Below are 20,901 nucleotides of genomic sequence, written 5' to 3'. Positions count from 1 at the left end.
CAATAATTCTCTCCAGTATACCTTCTGCTCCCCTCTCACTTTCTTCTTCTTCTGGAATCCCAATTATTCTAATGTTGTTTCGTCTTATGGTGTCACTTATTTCTCGAATTCTCCCCTCGTGGTCCAGTAGCTGTTTGTCCCTCTTTTGATCAGCTTCTTTATTCTCTGTCATTTGGTCTTCTATATCACTAATTCTTTCTTCTGCCTCATTTATCCTAGCAGTGAGAGCCTCCATTTTTGATTGCACCTCATTAATAGCTTTTTTGATTTCAACTTGGTTAGATTTTAGTTCTTTTATTTCTCCAGAAAGGGCTTTTATATCTCTCGAGAGGGTTTCTCTAATATCTTCCATGCCTTTTTCGAGCCCGGCTAGAACCTTGAGAATTGTCATTCTGAACTCTAGATCTGACATATTACCGATGTCTGTATTGATTAGGTCCCTAGCCTTCGGTACTGCCTCTTGTTCTTTTTTTTGTGGTGAATTTTTACGTCTTGTCATTTTGTCCAGATAAGAGTAAATGAAGGGGCAAGTAAAATACTAAAAGGGTGGCAACAACCCCAGGAAAATATGCTTTAGCCAAATTAGAAGAGATCCAAAATCGTGAGTGGGGAGAAAGGGGATAAAAAGAGGTTCAAAAAGGAAGAAAGAAAAAAGAAAAAAAAAAAAAAAAGAAAAGAATTTTTTTAAAAAAAGAAAACACCTAAGAAAAATGTAAAAAAAATATATATATATATTAGATAAACTAGTAAAAAATCGTTAAAAAAGAAAAAGGTAACAGTTAAAAAAAAAAAATTTTACCCGAAGGCGAGAAAAAAAAAAAAAATGAAAAAGGAAAAAGAAAAAATTAAATTAACTGCAAGACTAAAAAAAATCACAGGAAAAAAGCCATGAGTTCCGTGCTTGGCTTTCTCCTCCTCTGGAATTCTGCTGCTCTCCTTGGTATTGAAACCGCACTCCTTGGTAGGTGAACTTGGTCTCGGCTGGATTTCTTGTTGATCTTCTGGGGGAGGGGCCTGTTGTAGTGATTCTCAAGTGTCTTTGCCCCAGGCGGAATTACACCGCCCTTACCCGGGGCCGGGGTGAGTAATCCGCTCGGGTTTGCTTTCAGGAGCTTTTGTTCCCTGAGCGCTTTCCGGAGAGTTCCAGAGGACGGGAATACAAATGGCGGCCTCCTGGTCTCCGGCCCGGAGGAGCCGAGAGCCCAGGGCCCCACTCCTCAGTGCGCCCTCAGAGAACAGCGCCCAGTTACTCCCGTCTGCCTGACCTCCGGCCGCGCTCCGAGCTCACCGAGCCTGCGACCGGTTCAAGGTAACACGGAGCTGCGAGCTTACTGTCGGCTCTGTCTCTGTAGCCGGCTTTCCCGTTCCAATACCCGCAAGCTCTGCGACACTCAGACACCCCCGATCCTTCTGTGACCCTGCGGGACCTGAGGCCACGCTGACCCCGCGTGGGCTTTGCCCCGGTTTAGCCTCTGGAGCGATGTCCCTCAGCGGAACAGACTTTTAAAAGTCCTGATTTTGTGCGCGGTTGCTCCGCCGCTTGCCGGGAGCCGGCCCCTCCCCCCGGGGTCTATCTTCCCGTCGCTTTGGATTCACTTCTCCGCCGGTCCTACCTTTCAGAAAGTGGTTGTTTTTCTGTTTCCAGAATTGCTGTTCTTCTTCTCTTCAATCTGCCGATGGATTTTCAGGTGTTTGCAATCTTTAGATAAGCTATCTAGCTGATCTCCGGCTAGCTGAAGCAGTCTCAGCTTGCTACTTCTCCGCCATCTTGACTCCTCCCCTAACATTACTTATATTTAATACAAAACTAGGCAAAACTAATCTATGATGAAAATCACCATAGTGGATGTACTAATTAGGGAGGGGCTATTAACTAGAAAGCATTATGAGAGGAAGTTATCTAGGTACTAGATACTAGTACTAGGTACTAGTGGTATTTGTTCTGTTTCATTATCTGAATGCTGGTTAGATGGGTATAGTAAGTCTGTGAAACCCATCAAACTTTACAGTACATATATGCAAACTTCTCTGTGTGTATGCTGTATTTCGGTAAAAAGTTCTAAAATAGAAAAACTCTTAATTTGATCTTTATGACAAGTCATATTAATCTATGACATGTAGCATCACAGTTCTGGGTATAAGTATGCAACAAATCAAAACTAAAATGTGTCTGGGAAGTTCTGAATATTTAGACTAAAATTTTTCATATAATTCAGAGACCCCTTGATGTATGTTGAACTGATTATGCCATCTCCTGGCTTCTTTGTAGGTTCTCACCTCATTTGGCAGCCTCTTCACTTAAGTAATTCCCCCTTCAACTTCTGGCCACTTGCCTCTGCCTTTCCTTTAGTAAAAATAGCAAAACCCCAAGCTAACTAGTGATCATGTTTTTTTAAACATGTAACAGCCTATTTTTAGTCCTGACATTTAACATTGAGCTAGTTTGCCGGTTATCTAATCAGGACGGTAAGATGAAGCTTACTTTTGATGGTCTAGGACCCATGTTTGTTATGATACTTGTTCATTAACAATGCTGATTAGAGAAAAAATGTGGTGAAAGTAAACCACTAGAGAAGTCCAAAGGAGATGTGATAGATGAGGTGGTGTGGGTAAATAGAAGTTTGAGAATGGTGACAGCCTAAAGAAAGAGGCCTTAGAAGATATCCAGTCCAAGATTTCTCAAAGTGTAGTCCTCTAACCACGTACACCAGAATTACTGCGGACCTGGCAAATTTTGTATTCTCTAGAGATACAGCACCGGGATCTACAATTTGAAGAATTCTCAGAGTGATTCCAAGAAGCACTAACATTTGAGAGGCATTTAATGATATAGTCTATTTTGCTCACTTTACGTATAATAAAAATGACCTACTCAGATCAATAAGTGATTTGTCTGAATACACCAGCTAATTAGTGGTAGAATCAGAATTAGAACTTAACTTTCATAATTTGCAATAGTTTGGGTAGCTGTCAAATAAGGCATTGGGAAGGGTAGAGTAGATAGGGCTCTGAGTTTCTCAGTTCCTCCATACAGAAACATTTTGCTTCTCTTTGTTTTATATTTCTCTTTCTCTTTGTACTGACTTCTGTATTCTACTTAAAAAGGTTTTTTTTTCCCCTCAAGAATATGCTTGGAAAATCATTGCTATTTGCTATAGCAATAGATGTCTAATATTACTTTAATTTGGCTAATAAGCATGTATTGCACACTGCAGTATTAGCTGGGGATAAGAGTACAGCCTTAGCCCTCTAGTGCTTACAGACTAGTGATGAGACAGATCACATAATCTTCTCTATAACATGATAAAATTGGAATAAGGCACTGCAGGAATCGAAGAGGGGATATTTTAGCTTTGCTTTGGAAGACTTCCTAGCTAACAATACATTTTGGAAAATCAGACAAAACTTGAAGCTATCCTTATAGTAAGGTTTTACAATTTCTCTTCAATTTTGATCTTTAGAAGACATGATAAATGATGTTATAGATTCATATCTTACACTTATAGTACAATAAAAGCCTTTAACTAGATATGTATACATCTTTATTGAGAAGCTTGAGTTTTTAGATAAGAGCATGCAGATGTATCACATGGAAATATGACAAATGAGATGGAAAAGGACTTGAGTATCCTAGAGATGGTAGTAGAAATCACTTAAGAATAAGACATCCCTAAGTTTGGGGCACCTGGGTGGCTCAGTGGGTTAAGCCTCTGCCTTTGGCTCTGGTCATGATCTCAGGGTCCTGGGATTGAGCCCGCATGGCATCAGGCTCTCTTCTCAGCAGGGAGCCTGCTTCCCCCGCTCTCTCTCTGACTGCCTCTCTGCCTACTTCTGATCTCTGTCAAATAAATAAATAAAATCTTAAAAAAATAAAAAAGACCTCCCTAAGTTCAAAACCTAGTTCTGTCACATGAGTAAATTTCTTAAATCCTCTGACTTTTAACCTCTTATCTGTAAAATTGGCATAATGATAGTACTTAGCTCAGAGAGTTATTGCAAGGATTAGACATAATTTATGTAAAGTATCTGAAATATAATAATCACTCATTATGCAATAAGTATTACTTATTTCTGTAGAGTAGGTTAATTCCTCTAGACTATGTTTTTCTTTTTCCCTTTGGAAATTATTCCTTTGTTTGTACTAAATTGCAAAAGCCTAAAATATATTGTATGGTTGTTGTATTTGATGATAAATTTGGTTGTGCCCTCTCACATAAAGAATATAGCAGTTAGGGGTGCCTGGGTGGCTCAGTGGGTTAAAGCCTCTGCCTTCGGCTCAGGTCATGATCCCAGGGTCCTGGGATCCAGCCCTGCATCAGGCTCTCTGCTCAGCAGGGAACCTGCTTCCCCCTCTCTCTATGCCTGCCTCTCTGCCTGCTTGTGATCTCTTTGTCAAATAAATAAAATCTTTAAAAAAAAAAAAAGAACATAGCAGATAATTGTGTGTAGCTTTTGACGCAGACACGCCAATCTAATACAAATATAGAGGTGCCATACCATATCTTGGGGAAAAAGAAATCAAACTAATTTGACATAATGGAGATTTTTAAGCTTGTTGATTTGATGTAAAAAAAGATGAAGTTCTGCCGTTGACTGGTTCATTTACCCAGCAAATATTTATTGAATCTGGATGTTATATTTAGATGAAGTTAGTTAATAGTAATATTGAAATAAAGATATAGTTGTCTTTATGAAATTTGTAATCTCATAGAGGAAGTCGATAAGGTAATACAAGTCCAGTGGAGACATAGGTGCTTTCATAGAGGTGTATGTGGGACTGTGTTGGGGTACATAGGGAGATGATTTGAAGGATGTTTCGAAGCCCTCAGAAGCATTCTGAGCATAGTCTTTCTAGGCAGAGGCCACATAAATTGAAGCACAGAGGCTTAATGTATCCTTGGGTAGTTAACCAACTGAAAGTAGTTATGTTTGGCTGGAGTGCAAAGTGAACTCTGAGAACTAAGTCTTGAATAGTAATCAGAGGACAAATTGTGGAAAGCCTCCTATGTCACACTGACTTTTTACTTTCATGGTCAAATTGCTTTTTAATTAGTTCAGTCTTGTGGGAATGACTTGGAAAAAAAGTGAGCTGGGAAGTAGAAGGATCGGGTGGGAGTTTTACAAAAGTCCTGAAGAACAGAGTTGAGAAAATGAGGATCTGAGCCAGTGTATCTCAAAATGTGGTGCTCAGAGGCACCTAAGTAATTTATAAATAATTTATAAATAATGCATATTCCCAGGTCATTGGTTTAGCGATCTGATTCAGTACTACTGGGGTTTGAGAAACAGTCTAAACTAAAAATGTGTGCTGGCATAATTGCCAGGACTTAGTGACTGATTAGGTACTGGTACAGGTTGCTGAGAGAAAAGGACAGTTAGGATGACTCCCAGGTATCCAGTATTGTAAAGTTTCAGAGATGATGTGTTATAGGTGCTGTCTGCCCTTGGAAATGTATGAAGCCTGGTTAAAGGTAGGTAAAACTAGGTAGTGGGTGTGCTGATTACCCACTTGGGAAGTTACTACAAATTGGTATGGCCTTGATTACTGTGGCCCAGTTTTCAAAGCATTTAATAAATGAGCAGATAGTGTCTGAGGTCAGTAAAGAAAACAACAGGGAGGAGTAGAGGGTAGAACAGGCAGTGCTTTGCACATTTTAATGTACTGGCAAATTGCTTGTAGATCTTGTTAAAGTAGAGATTTTGATTTATTAGATCTGGAATGGAGCCCAAGATTTTACTTTTTTTTTTTTAAAGATTTTATTTATTTGTTAGAGAGAGCATACAAGCAGGGGGAACAGCAGGCAGAGGAAGAAGCAGGCTCCTCACTGGTCACAGAGCCCAACGTGGGGACTCAATCCCAGAATGCTGGGATCATGACCCGAGCTGAAGTCAGATGCTTAATCTACTGAGCCACCCAGGCATCTCAAGATTCTATATTTCTGGGGCGCCTGGGTGGCTCAGTGGGTTAAGGCCTCTGCTTACGGCTCAGGTCATGATCCCAGGGTCCTGGGATCGAGCCCCACATCGGGTTCTCTGCTCAGCAGGGAGCCTGCTTCCTCCTCTCTCTCTATCTCTCTGGCTATTTGTGATCTGTCTGTCAAATAAATAAATCTTTAAAAAAAAAAAAAGATTCTATATTTCTTTTCTTTTTTTTTTTAATTTTTTTTTTAAGATTTTATTTATTTATTTGCCAGAGACAGAGGGAGAGAGAGCGAGTGAGCACAGGCAGACAAAGAGGCAGGCAGAGGCAGAGGGAGAAGCAGGCTCCCCGCCGAGCAAGGAGCCTGATGTGGGACTCGATCCCAGGACCCTGGGATCATGACCTGAGCCGAAGGCAGCTGCTCAACCAACTGAGCCACCCAGGCGTCCCGAGATTCTATATTTCTAATGAACTTTTACATGAGGATGAAATTACTGGTCTATGAGGATGAAATTACTGGTCTATGGACCACAGTTTGAACAGTGAAGATAGAGGTCTCTGGTGTTCAAACTTATCTACATATCATACTTTCCTGGATATTTGAATCCCTTGTCCTGAGATTCTAATCTAATTGGTATGAAATGTGGCCTGTATGTAGGTACAACAGAATTTGAGAATCACTGATAAAGGTCAGGGCTAATGTATATCATAGTGTGAAAGTGGCAGTGAGAATAGGTAAAACTGGCTCCATTCGGGATCTCCTGGTATCAGATGTAGAAGGAAAATCCCCAGAATCCTGTACTGGAAAGAACCTGGATTTAGCTACAGCAAAGAGTAGTAGAAGGAAGGGTGGGTAGGAAAATGTGAGGGGCTTCTTCATGGGTGTTGGATGCGGATGAGGATGAGAAGCACAACTGGATCAACTGGATCAACTGGATCAACTCCTCCAGTTTACACAGCTAGAGTTAGAGGCCATCTTTGCTGGGCTTCCCATTGGAATATTATTGAGCAGGTCTTTTTCTGTCTCCAAAGAGGTATCCTCAGCCTGTCCAGGAAGGAATGAGCCAGCTATTCCTTTTTAAAATTATTTTTTATAGCTTCTGGATTTATTTCCTAAGACTTGACAGGATGAAACTAGATTGGCTGGGTGTCAAGAGTTTTTTTTTTTTTTTTAAGTTTTTTTTTAAATTTATTTTTTATTTTCAGCATAACAGTATTCATTATTTTTGCACCACACCAGTGCTCCATGCAATCCGTGCCCTCTATAATACCCACCACCTGGTACCCAGACCTCCCACCCCCCACCCCTTCAAAACCCTCAGATTGTTTTGCAGAGTCCATAGTCTCTCATGGTTCACCTCCCTTTCCAATTTCCCCCAACTCCCTTCTCCTCTCTAGCTCCCCATGTCTTCCATGCTATTTGTTATGCTCCACAAATAAGTGAAACCATATGATAATTGACTCTCTCTGCTTGACTTATTTCACTCAGCATAATCTCTTCCAGTCCCATCCATGTTGCTACAAAAGTTGGGTATTTTTTTAAAAAAACTGATTCTTGTCTTTCTTTCTTTCTTTTTTTTTAAAGATTTTATTTATTTATTTGACAGAGATCACAAGTAGGCAGAGAGGCAGGCAGATAGAGAGAGAGGTGGAAGCAGGCTCCCTGCTGAGCAGAGAGCCCGATGTGGGGCTTGATCCCAGAGTCCTGGTATCATGACCTGAGCCAAAGGCAGAAGCTTTAACCCACTGAGCCACCCAGGTGCCCTGTGTCAAGAGTTTTTGCCCCCAAGAATTGGTTATTAATAATTATTGGTCACCTTCTTATGATGTATATGAAATAATCGATTGTTTTATATTTTTCTCCAGATATTATAATAAAAACAAATGGCAGAATGTAGCAGCCATGGCTAAATTGTCACCACTTTGAAGATATACATGAATGTGAAGTCAAAGTCCATAAAGCAGAATGTCTGTCTGAAATTATATATAATTCAAAAATCAAAATTCTCTAATTATATGTGATATATCCTAGTGATGAAATTCTACTGAGATTCTTATAATTTACTTTTAATCAGTAAAGAAACACTCTTATATATGTCTCTTAAATATATGTATTTGTATTGTAAAATAAGAACAAATAGCTTATATTAAAAGACTGTACACTAAACAAATGATTTCAGTTATTTATAAAGAGCAAAGTACCAGGCTACTGTGTAACTCCCTTTGTTTTTTTTCCCCCAGAGTTTGTCCTCTATAAGGATTAAAAGTAGTAAAGTTGAAGTACTAAAAATGAAAATGCTTATATTACGAGCTATTTTTAACAGAACTTAATTGAAACCACATGAGTGAGAGACCTAATTCCAGGTCTGACTGAAAGAAACTCTATACTCAACTTTGCTGAAGCAGGGAATTTATAATATGTACAATCAATCATACACTAAGTTTTTGATGTATTACCTCATTCTCAAACCTTCTTTAGCTAATACTGTCTGTAAGATTTTATGTGTTTATTCATGTGAGATATTATTTGTGGTGGTGTCTCTACACTGCTCTTCCTAAAAAACAGCAGTCCTGTTGTCAGTGAACATAGTACAATTATATAACTCTTATAATTTTGAAATTTTAACTCTTGATGGTTTACTAATGTTATTATACATAAAAGTAAGAGTCAGATTTTCAAAGCTGCTCAGTAAGAAAGAAAATTCTAAAATCAATGAATTAATTTGAGATTTTGTAAAATATAGCATTCATTTTTAAAAAGGAGTTCCATGAAGATACTCTTTTTTTTTTTTTTTTTAAGATTTTTAAAAATTTATTTGACAGACAGAGATCACAAGAGGCAGGCGGGGGTCGGGGGGCTGGGGGAGTGGAGAAGGCTCCCTGCTGAGCAGAGAGCCCGGTGGTGGTGGTGGTGGTGGTGGTGGTGGTGGTGGTGGTGGTGGTGGTGGTACTGCTGCTGCTGCTGCTGGTGGTGGTGGTGGTGATGGTGCTGCTGGTGGTGGTGATGATGATGATGATGATGATGATGATGATGATGATGATGCCGATGCCGGGCTTGATCCCAGGAGCCTGGGATCATGACCTGAGCTGAAGGCAGAGGCTTCAGGCACCCCTGAAGATATTCTTATGAATTATTTGACAAGGCCTTAAGCCACTAACAAAGCTATTTGTGATTTCTATTTCACACTCTCATCTGGAGGAGAAATACAGGAAAGTTGTTAGGAAATGTAGAAGAGAACATGAAAGATGGAGGCTAAAACCCAATTTAGATCTGGATTTTAAATCCGTACTCAACCAATAAAGCAACTCTTGGGATGGTTATAAAAGCAGAAATGTGACAAGCAATGTGGGGAAGAAGAAATGAAATAGAAGGCCTACTCCCTACTTTCAAGGAGTTTATCATCCAAGTGGAAAGCAAGAGGACAAATTACTTGGTAGTTTCTAATCAGGTGGTGGGTTCCTGTGAGAAAGAATGACACCTGATTCCTAGGGTGGGCCTAGTGGGGCTGGAGGAAATAAACACTTATTTCATAATGCTGATACGGAAAATAGAGCTAGCTCAGAAAGAGTTATATACTTAGATGAGGCTGACATGATTTGGAAAGTGACAGAGCCTGGATTTGTAGGCAAAAGTATTTTAAGCCCAGTTTTTTTGTTTTATCAGCTAGAGCATAGGGAACAATGGGAGGGGAAAAGGATTTACAACTGGCATTCAAGAGCCTTAATGGGGGAGGGTATGACTTCTATTATGATTAAAAGGAAGGAAAGTAGAATAAACTTGATGGTTATCTAGAAGGCAGGAGTGGTCCAAAGAGGATTACTGTTAGCAAATCCCACAAGAAGGTTATACACTTAACTTCTTGTCTGTCGGTAGGCCTCAGAATTCTTTCAGTCAATCTCCCTAGAAGAGCATCAGAAACAGTTCTTCCCTTCTGGAGAGAGGGTGTCCATAGTTTTTAATCACATTTTCAAAGTTGTCTGTGATCTAAAACTAGTTAACAATAAGACTTGGTCTCTTTACTTCAATATATAACTGATTAATAATAATTTTTAAGCATTTAAAATTTTCAAATTATACTTCATGAAAAAAAAAAAAAAACAACTCAGGTCATAAGTACCCAAATACAGTTGAAAATGCATGAAGGGGCAGATGTAATGTCATTTACAATAAAAAAATTTTTTTTTAATTAATTAATTTATTTGTCAGAGAGAGAGAGAGAGAGCACAAGCAGGCAGAGTGGGAGGCAGAGGCAGAGAGAGAAGCAGGATCCCCACTGAGCAAGGAGCCCAATGTGGGACTTGATCCAGGACCCTGGGATCATGACCTGACCTGAAGGCAGCACAGCTTGATTGACTGAGCCACCCAGGTATCCCATATTTAAAAAATTTTAACTGGAGTGTTTTTTCACCTCTCCAAAGTATAATTTATCATGGTTTGTTCAGTTGTGAATAGCCTCTTCATCTTATATTGTGTTTATATGAAAGGCATAAAACCCAGACTTTCCAGATAAGTTATCTATAACCTTTTCTAATATAATATTGCTTTCTAAACTGTATTTTAAAATATTGACCCATCTTACATCTTAAATCCTTCCTTGACTCCATATGTTCTTCTATATACCCATGCTTCACCCTTTTACACCCAGATTTCCTAAAAAAGAGTGCTGTCTACTTTTGCACCAGTCCCTCACTCCTCAACCCTTCCTCCTCTTCCCCCTGAGCCCAACACACACAGAGTCTGGGTTCAGCTCTGGTTCTCCACTGACACTGCACCCCTCAAAGTTACTAGCAACCTCCCTGATGCTAATCTAAGGGATATTTTTCAGTTTGAATCTTACCCAACCTCTCTCTCCCAGCTAATGATAGTGCTCTATTCTTGAAAGCCTCTAGTAAGGAATGATCTCTTAGAAACATTACTCTCCAGGCTTTCATCCAATCTCCAGCTCTTTCTCTTCCATTTCTTCTGAAGGCTCATTTTCCTTTGTCCAGCCTTTAATTTTGGTGTTTCCTGGGGTTCTCTTCTAGGGCTTCTTCTCATGTTACCTCATCTCCTCGGGTAATCTCATCTAACTCTGATTTCAAGTACCATCTCTGTGCAGTTGACCCCAAATCTTTATAACTGCCATGGATACATGTAAGTGGACATATGTAGTGATTATCTCTGCATCTGTCTCCCAAAGGATTAGTTGTCTTTCCTTGTATTCCCACAACATTCTGTACTTGCCCACATCATAGCATTTTCATAGTATTTATCATAATGGTAATCATAATAATTACAATAATAATTATAGTTAATTTCCAGTCAAATTCTGTTTTTTTCTTCCTAGACTCTAAGGTTCTTGAGTGAAAGAACTACACTTGTTCATTATTGTGTTTCATTTCCCCTCTACCGCCATCCTGACCGGGTTTTGAATTTCAAGCATATGGCTTAGATGGGATTGATCCCATCCTTAGTTCCAGGGGTGGGCCATTAATGGTTTACATAGATTAGCATAGCTCTCCCAACTCTGGCACAATGATTGGATCACTAGGTGGGGGACCAAGGCCTAACAATTCTACTGGTATTAAAATCAAGAGTTGTTTGTTTGTTTGTTTTTTTCCCCCTGGGACTGCTGGGATATAGATATTTTCTTTATTCTCTTGGATTTTTACCTGAATGGATTTTACCTGAAAGGAAAACTGCTGGCAGCCACCTGCGTCCACAAATGGAGGCCTGGGAATGGAGTTCACACAGAGAGATTAGAGCTTTGATAGAGAAACTGGATTCTTGAGATCATTGTTGCTGTCCCTGGATGCATCTGTACCTGAACTTTCCATCTACGTTAGGTCTGGTTCTGATAATTAGTTTCTTTTTAAAACTATGCTAGTTTAGTTTGGTTTTTCTGTCATGTGTAACATAGAGCATCCTGACTGGTCAACTCAACTAAGACCTGCCCAGACCTCTAGATCTCTATATCCAAATGCTTGTTAGTCATTACACCATGGGTTCTTATGGTATCCTATATTCAGCATATCCCAACCTGAAGTTATTTTCTCCCTTTAAGCCATTCTATTTTCTGTTTCAGTGTTAGATATCTTAATTCATCCATGTAAGTTGAGCCAGAAATTTGGATATCATCCATGACTCCTCCCTTTCTCTTCTTTTCTCACAGGCAGTCATTCATGAACTTAGTCCTGAATCCTAAATAGCCCTTAGTATTTTCTATTCCCCTCCATTCCTATGGCCTTTCTCTGAGTTCATGCCAGCATTATCTTGGTTTTGTGTACCAGTCTTACCACTAGATTCTCAACCTTTATTTTGGTACCCTATAGTTAATTTTCCACAATGCATCCAGAAGGCACTTTCTAAAATGTTCATCTGATCATGTTTTCTGCTAAAAAATCCCTCAGTAGCTTTCCAAAGTGTTCTGAATAAAGTATGATCTTTTACATTTATTTTACATATTTTTCTTAATCTAGTTCAGTATTACCACTAGATTACATTATAGGTCACTGAATTTTTATATTTTATCATGCCTCTAGCCTTGCACATGCTCTTCCATCTGCCCAAAACACAACTCTCCTGCCCACATCCTCCTTTCTTTAGCTTCTCCTATTTTTATTTTTAATCCCTATTCATTCCTTTCTTCAGAAAATTCTTCTTAATTCCTCCAGAAGGCTAATTGTCTTTCTTTGTATCCCCATGGCAGCTGCACTTGGCCACTTCATAGCATTTGTCACAGTGAACTAAAATTGCCTGTCAAATTCTTTTTTTTCCTACTACACTGTAAGTTCTTCAAGTATAATAATTATATCTTGTTTATTAGTGTATTTCCAGGTTCTAGCACAGTTGCTAGACACATTAAATATATTAAGTATCTGAAAAGTATTTGTTGAAAAAATGTTTGTCATAGAAATGTGTCATTATATAAAGGAACTTCTTTTGTATACGTCTAATAGAATTCTGAAAATTTCAAACCAATTTATTTTATACTGAAGGTAAAAGTTTGATTCCTTAAAAGCATTTATCACAATATGCAATAACTCTTTGTTTACTTGTTGGTTTCTTTTTTTTTTTTTTTTTTTTTTTTTACTTGTTGGTTTCTTAAGGGCAAGAACTCTACCTGTCTTGTTATTGTACTCTGAGCACCTAGAACATAGTAGGTGCTTGATGTCACCATCTCTCTCTTTTTTAAAAGATTTAAAAAAATAATTAATTAATTTGTTTTAGAGAGAGAGAGCACAAGTAGGGGGAGCAACAGAGGGGGAGAGAGAAGGAGGGGGAAAAAATCTTAAGCAGACTCCTTGCTGAGCATGGACCCCCACATGGAGCTTGATCTCACAACTCTGAGATTATGAGCTGAGCTGAAATCAAGAGTTGACACTCGGGATGCCTGGGTGGCTCAGTGGGTTAAGCCACTGCCTTCGGCTCAGGTCATGATCTCAGGGTCCTGGGATCGAGTCCCACATCGGGCTCTCTGCTCAGCGGGGAGCCTGCTTCCCCCTCTCTCTCTGCCTGCCTCTCTGCCTACTTGTGATCTCTGTCTGTCAAATAAATAAATAAAATCTTAAAAAAAAAAAGTTGACACTTAATCCACCGAGCCACTGAGGTGCCCCATTATCTCCTTTTGATTGTTTCCATTAGAATACAAAATTCTCTAATATCTTCTGTTTTGAAAAAAGAAAAACAATATTCCTTCTCCCTATCTCCTCTCACTCCTCATTTCTCTGCTCCCTATCTCAGTAAAACAGAGGAATGGCTTATATTTGCTTTACCACTTCCTTTCTACTCTTTATTTTTTTGAACACACTCCATTCAGGTTTTTGCTCACATGAGTCCACTGAAATTACTCTTGTCAAGATGTCCCTGCTGAGAAATCTAATGGACACTTAAATTTTCAGTGACATCCAACACAGTTGATCCTTTCCTCCTTTTGGACATATTTTCTTTTCTCCTTATTCTTTGCTGGATCCTTTTCTTCAAGACCTATAAGTGTTGTCCTCATCGAATCTTAGTCCTGGACCCCCTTCTCCACATATACATTCTCCCTAGGTGAACTCCTCCATTCCATTATTTTAAAATTTTATTTATGTATTTGACAGACAGAGATCACAAGCAGGCACAGAGACAGGCGGGGGTGGGGGAAGCAGGCTCCCTGCTAAGCAGAGAGCCCAATGCGGGGCTCGATCCCATTGACCATGATTCCAGGATCATGACCTGAGCTGAAGACAGAGGCTTTAACCCACTGAGCCACCCAGGTGCCCCTCCATTCCATTATTTTAAATGCCTCCAAAATTTATCTTTCCAATCCTGTCTTCTCCCCATATATTCTACTCAGAATCTCTACATGGATATCTAAAAGACAATTCAAACTCAATATATCCAAACTTATTACACTTGATTTTCTTTTTCAAACCTGTGCTTTTCCTAGTCATTCTATTGGAAAATGACTTCCATTTAGTTGCTTAAGGGAAAAATCTAGAAACTAATCCTTTGTTTTTCTTTCCCTCACTTCTGTCAGAAGTCCTGTTGGCTATATCTCCAGAATACTCATTAGTCATCTTCCACTTTCACTGAAAACGCACAGTAGCCTCCTATACACTTTCTCTGCTTTCATTCTCAATCTTTTATAATACGTTCTCCTCAAAGCAGCCAGAGTAATCTTCTAGAGTCATTAATTGGAGCATGTCCTTTTCCTGTTTTAAAATCTTGCAATAGCTCCCATCACATTTAATCTAACCTCTTTGCCATGATTTATAAGGTACCTACATAATGTGGTACATAATACTCCCTATGTCTTTGTAACCGCCTCTCAAACATCTTCATCTTCCCAGAGTATACTCAGCTCTTCTGGCCTCTTTTTTCTTCTTCAAACAAGTCAAACCCATTCCTGCCTCAGAGCCTGTGTAATTTCTTCTCTTTGCCAGAATGTTCTTTGTCACCTTCTTCCCACTGCCGGTTCCTTTTCATTGTTAAGACCTTAATTTAAATCCCACACCTTTTGAGAAGGCTGTCCTGACCACCCTGTGTAAATCTGGCCTTCACCAGATGCTTGATATCAACTATTTTGTTCCTAGCTCCTAGCACAGCTTGCAAACATCTTGTTTACTTTGCCTGTTCCCACTGAGAACTAAGTTCTCAAGAGTAGGGACTTCTGTGTTTAGCACAATGTCCTCAGTTCCTACAGCAGACCTTAGAGACCTCAAGAAATATTTGGTTGAATAAATGAATGTTTTGGTTTTCTGGTGTCTCTAACTACTGCCATTCCTTTATCATATAGCAGTAAACCATCAATTGGTTTAAGAGTTTTTAAAACTGAGATACTGGAGTGCCTGGGTGGCTCAGTTGGTTAAGTGTCTGCCTTCAACTCAGGTCATGATCTCAGTATCCCCAGAACAAGTTACACATCAGGCTCTATGCTCAGCAGGGAGTCTGCTTCTCCCTCTCCGTCTGCCCCTCCCCCTGCTCATGCACAAACTCTTTCTCTCTCTCGAACAAATAAATTAAAAATCTTAAACGAAACAAAACAATAGCAACAAAAAACCAATGAGGTACCCTGAGTCCTTCAGGCAGTGATCTAGATTCTGAATGTCTTGTTCTGTGACAGTGAAAACTTAACTTGTTTTAGGAAAATTTAACACAATTGAGGCATGCTTATTAGCATATGTTTGAGAGAGCAATATTCCAATTTTATTGCCACCTGTCCCTGTATCTGTAACCAGAAGAGAGTGCCCTTGTCTTTTATATTATTGGAAATTATTTTCAATGTAGTCTGCATAATTAAGTAACTTGTCTTCTTTTATAACAAACTTGTATCATATTAGTGCTTTCTTATTCTGTAATTTGAATATTACCCTGCCACATAAAGGAAATATGATGAATGAAAGCTAGTTTTTCTGTACCTTTCAAACATAAGGCTAAATGAAACTATAGAAATGAAATTATTATATGATTAGAGAATAGTAAAACGAAGTATCTCTTATGCAAGCAGTAATGTTCTTTCCCTTACTATTAATATCTATAATTATCCCATGAAGTAACTTTTTCCCAAGATGAAAGCATACAAGGTTATTGTTTTTAGAAACTTACTTCTGAGGGAACAAGGAAACACTCTTCTCTGTGCCAGCCATGAACAAGCCATGAATTCTCAGTGTCAAGGGTTCTGTATATACAGGCTTGAGATTGTTTCCACTTGAAATCATTTAGTGTAACTTGCTAGTATAAGGGCAAAATAAAACATTCCCAAATGATTAATTGATTTATAGGATGTGCATATTCTCACTTTAAAAATTGCATTGACTTCATTTTTTGTTAACAAAAATTTTATTTCATGTTCACATCTTTTGGGGGTAGGTGGGTGGGAAATAGTTTGAACTGTGTAGATTCTATGTAGATTTTTACAGCTTGTTACTATAAATGTATTTCCGTTATGATTTTATTATTTTCTTTTCACTAGCTTACTTTGTCATAAGAAAACATTATGTAATACATGCTTATATAATACATGCTTTGTGTTAACTGTTTATGTTATCAATAAGGCTTCTGGTCAACTGTAGGCTTTAAGTAGTTAAATTTTGGGGGAGTCTAAGTTATACTTGGGTTTTTGAGTTGCAGGGGTTGGGGCTCCTTGCCCCCACCTTGTCCAAAGGTTAACTGTATACATAATTCATTTTGCCTTATTAAAAATCTTTCCTTGTTTGGTGTCAGAATCAGAGGATTATCTTTACACAGAGCATATTCCTGCTGTTTTGAATCTGTATTGCCCAGTAAGTTTTGGAGCTTGGGCAATGTGCCACTAGTGAAGTTATGAATGAATCTTAATCTGAGAACCTCAAATGTCACCTTCTCACAGAGACCTTCCCCACTCCCTCATTTCATTGCTTAGCTCTCATTACCTTGTTTAGTTATTTATTATCTCCTTATATAGAAAGTTAGCTTTGACTTTGTGTTTACTTTGGATCCCCAGTACCTGGACCAAGGGCACTTAAGCATTTGTGGAATTAATAAATTAATTTCTTAAGGCATGTGGGTGGCTCAGGTCCTGATCTCAGGGTCCTAGGATTAAGCCTCATTGGGCTCCCAGCTCAGCAGGGAGTCTGCTTCTCCCTCTCCCTTTGCCCTTCCTACCTACTGGTGCTCTTTCTCCTCTCAAATAAATAAATAAATAAATACATACATATATATGGCCACTTATTTTATAGTTTAAACTCTAGCTGCAAATTAGTGGAAGTTGGTAGCCACTCAAGGAAAATACATTGTTTGTCTGCTTAATTAAATGAAATATTCGAAAAGTTTTTTTTTAAAATCTATCCTTAAAACCACATACCAGTTATTTCTTGACATCCATATTTACCAGAGAATTTTATCCTACAGTATGAAACTCCAATTCTGGAGGGGAGTGGGTTAATAAATGGTGCTGAAAATTTGCAAGACCACTTTGATCTGAATCCTGATAAAATTTGGCGTCCCGGGTTTAAAAAGAGTGTAAGGTCATTTTTGAGCAATGTTCTCCCCCCCCCCCCCTTGTAATGCGCTTTTTCTCATATCGAATCCATTTGTTTATATTTCCACCGTGGAATTCCCCTCTCCCTACCTACCTAGGCGTTCAGATAGAGCTTAAATCCTATCGTTAGGGTAGTGAGAAACGCTGAAGGCGGCTGCCCGCCCGAAGATCCTGGGCGAGGCCTTTCCTGCTGGAGGTCAAAGCTGTGGCGAGTGTTTGGGCAGGGCTCTCCACCAGCCGCGCGCCGCCAAACTCTGAGCCCACACCCCTCGCGGCCCTGCACTGGCAGGCCAGTGGCCCCCGCACGCAAAGTCCAGACTAGGTCGCGCGCCTTTTCTGCTCAGGGGTCCGCTGGACCGGCCAGAAGCGCGACGGAGGTGCGAAACCTCGGAGGCTGAGGAAAGGATGGCAGGCGAGGGTCGGCAGCCTTGGAGCTCTAAGCATCTCGGTCGTGGCTGCCGGAAGAGGAAGCTTTCTGCATTCCAAAGTACCGGGCGTTGTTCCCGCACCACCCCACCGTAGCCTCAGAGAGCAGCAGACAACGTCACGCACAACAACCCCGAGCTGAGCGCGTTCCCCCTCTTCTTCCCCAGGCAGCTCTACTCCCCGCCCCTCCCCTCCTTTCCTTGCACACCACGCCCCGTGAGCTGCCACGTGAGGGAATCCACTAGTCAGCCTATGGGGGCGAACTCCGCCCTACGCCTCCGCCTTACCCCCCGCTCCCCGCTCGGTGCGGCGCCACGTGATGCGGCTCACCGCCAGCCAATGAACGCCGGCCTTGCCTCGCGCCCCGCCCCGCGCGCCGTGGCCGTTTGAAGTGACTAATTTCTGTCATATGACTGAGGCGCTCATGGGGGTGGCGGGGCGGCTCTAGGAGCGGGGGCCTAGCGAGCGCCCTAAGGAGCGACCCTGGTTTGGCCGTGGTCAGCATGGCTCCAACACTGTTCCAGAAGCTCTTCAGCAAGAGGAGCGGGCTAGGCGCGCCCGGTCGGGACGCGCGGGACCCAGATTGCGCGTTCAGGTAGGGCGCTGCGGGGTGTGGGGGAGCCGAGCCGGTGGCCTTGTGGGCTCCGGGCTCCAGATGTGCAGGGGCCTTTGGCATTCCTGCCCGCGCGGCCGCGCCGCGCCGGGATTGGAACCTGGGCCCGGCTGGGGAGCGGCTGGGCAGCTGCGGACCTGAGCTGGGGATTGGAGGGAGGTCCTCTTCGGCCCACCACCCCCAGCCCAGCTCTTGCCCCTTCCCCCTCCTCCTGGCCGGTTTGTTTACGTCCTGCCCCGCTGCCACACGCGGCTGTGCCTTCCCCACCGAGCACCGCGGCCTGAGCGTAGGGTCCACACTCCTTTCTGGCAGCGAGTAGAGTTGGGAGCGGGCTGGGCTGGACCTCAGCCGCAGTCCTCGGGGCCCAGAAGTTATCCCCTCCTACCCGAGGCCAGTCGCTCTGTGGGTGCTTCATTCCAGCCTGCTTGCTGTTGTGGGGGAGAGCTGCCCGTTTTGTGCAACCTTCTAAGGGTAGAGGGCTGGAGGAACGAGTAGGCAAGGTGCCGTTCTTTCTAGTTTCTTGGAAACTAATATTGGAGGTGTGCAGTTACCGGAACGAGCGGTCTTAATTGTTATCGAAGGAGAAAGGTGAAACCTAAGAGGTTATGGTTACTACTGACTAGACGAGCAGGAACGAATCAGAGGAAGCACGGCGTTAGAACTGACCATGGAATCATCGTCTTACAACTGTTACCAGAAAGGGGTCTTTAAAAATTGAAAACGATAGCGAAGTATTTTGTGGTAGTAAAGGCTTTATTAATTTTTGGTTGCAGTACCTGTTGCTGGTAGAAAAACTTAACTGGAATTGTAAGACAATGTAGTAGAATCATGAATTCAAGGTAAAATTGAATTCATGTGGTTTGCCAAACCACGTTTGAAGTAGAGATGATGTCTTTCACATAGCCTTCATACTTCATACTTGCTGCGGTGTGGAAACTTGTTAAGTATAACTAGGCTAAATGTCACATATCACTCAAACCTGGTAGGACAGCAAAGAGCCCAGTTGTTCAGTAGTAGTAGGAAAAAATGAGAGTCTGTTAAAATTGCAACAGGCCAAAGTTTGAAATGACTGTACCACACTGGTAACAGGTTTTCATATCCTTAAAATTATTCACCCTCTCTTGGTAATGGAGGTCACAATACTAAACACTCAGTAAGTAATACGTGTAGAATTGTAATACTAAATGGAAAGAACTAACTTTTAGAGGAAAAATCACGATGTGAACATCTTGGAAAAATGTTTAATAAAACAGTTTTCTAGATTTGGGTCTTTTCCACTGGGAAATAAATGTCAGGCCATACTCATCAAATGAATTTTTAAAAACACTTCTTTACTGATTTTCTCTTGAAAAACGAAAGTGTAGTCTGGATAATACTGCGTTGAGACATTCAGTAAATCAGGAGTCAGTACAAAGCAGGTTGAGGATATTAAAAAGGTGACACTTGATTAGGCTTTCTATTTCTGGGCAAAGATTGACTTTAGGGTACTCAAGTTTCCAAGGGTCTGAAGTCATACATATGAAAAAAATTTTTCATGTCTATTTTTAAAAAACGTAAAGCCTACTATATAGTTGTGTAACACTACTTTAGAGTTGCCTAAGCACTTTCTTATTAGTTATCTCATGTGATATTTCACAACAACCTTGTGAGAGAGAGAAAGTGTAGATAACTATATGATCCTTTTTCCAGTGGAAGTAAGAATTATGTATAAGCCCAGTAAGTGCAGTATGATTTAGAAGTGATTGCTTTAAAAAAATAAAATGTGCGCAAGTGGACGTGTGAGAAAATGAAAACTAGTTAGCATCACACAGGTGGTAACTTGAAGATCTAGGTAACCCAGGTCATTTTTTTCTTTTTTTAAGATTTTATTTGTTAGAGAGAGAGAGAGAGAGAACACAAGCAGGGGGAGTGGCAGGCAGAGGGAGAAGCAGGCTTCCTGCTGTACAAGCAGCCCAGTCCAGGACTAGATCCCAGGACCGTGGGATCATGACCCGAGCTGAAGGCAGGTATTTAATGAATTGAGCCACCTAGGCATCCTTGTAATTTTTTTAAACAACTTCATTGAGCTATAATTAACATACAGTAAAATTAAGCCATTCTAAGTGCACAGTTCTTTGAATTTTGTTACATGTTTACAGTTTCGTACACCACCCCAGTGAAGTTTTAGAACACCTCCATCCCCCCAGAAGTTCCCTCATGACCCTCTGTAGTCAGTTCTTAACCCATCCTCATTCAGGGCAGTCAGTGATCTGCTCTAATGAGTGAAGTTTTGACTTTTCTAGAATTTCCTATAAATGTGATCATGTTTATAGTCTTTTCTGTCTGGCTTATTTTAACTCATCATCATCAGTGATGATTTTGGGGATTTATTTCAGTTGCACTTATCAGTTTCTTTAGTTTTATTGCTGAGTAGTATTCCATTGTATGGGTATAATACAATTTCTTTATCCATTTACTAC

The 20,901-nt window shown here is 40.6% G+C and overlaps 2 protein-coding genes and 1 long non-coding RNA gene across 4 annotated transcripts in view; 2 read left to right on the top strand and 1 right to left on the bottom strand.

The window, feature by feature from the left end:
- Positions 1 to 8,011, top strand: part of MEIKIN (meiotic kinetochore factor) — a 94,929-nt gene extending 86,918 nt beyond the window's left edge. The window contains exon 13 of the mRNA XM_059174502.1: positions 7,787 to 8,011. Within this exon, the coding sequence (XP_059030485.1) occupies positions 7,787 to 7,818 (32 nt within the window). The 3' untranslated portion in view covers positions 7,819 to 8,011. The remainder of the gene's footprint in view (positions 1 to 7,786) is intronic.
- Positions 8,012 to 8,744: 733 nt separating this feature from the next.
- Positions 8,745 to 18,002, bottom strand: LOC131832011 (uncharacterized). Its single transcript, XR_009353893.1, has 4 exons — positions 17,498 to 18,002; positions 15,990 to 16,115; positions 11,588 to 11,633; positions 8,745 to 9,852 (listed from the first exon to the last, which is right to left on the bottom strand). It is a non-coding gene; the product is annotated as an uncharacterized LOC131832011 (long non-coding RNA).
- Positions 18,003 to 18,230: 228 nt separating this feature from the next.
- The window catches only part of FNIP1 (folliculin interacting protein 1), a 156,880-nt gene continuing 154,209 nt past the window's right edge, over positions 18,231 to 20,901 (top strand). For both annotated transcript variants that reach the window (XM_059174500.1, XM_059174499.1), the window contains exon 1: positions 18,231 to 18,424. In XM_059174500.1, the coding sequence (XP_059030483.1) occupies positions 18,333 to 18,424 (92 nt within the window). In that variant the 5' untranslated portion in view covers positions 18,231 to 18,332. The remainder of the gene's footprint in view (positions 18,425 to 20,901) is intronic.

This window comes from Mustela lutreola, chromosome 5 (genome assembly GCF_030435805.1).
Source record: "Mustela lutreola isolate mMusLut2 chromosome 5, mMusLut2.pri, whole genome shotgun sequence".
Classification (NCBI taxonomy): Eukaryota; Metazoa; Chordata; class Mammalia; order Carnivora; family Mustelidae; genus Mustela; species Mustela lutreola.
Note: the sequence above shows the minus strand (reverse complement) of the source record. Positions and strands in the feature narration are given on the sequence as shown.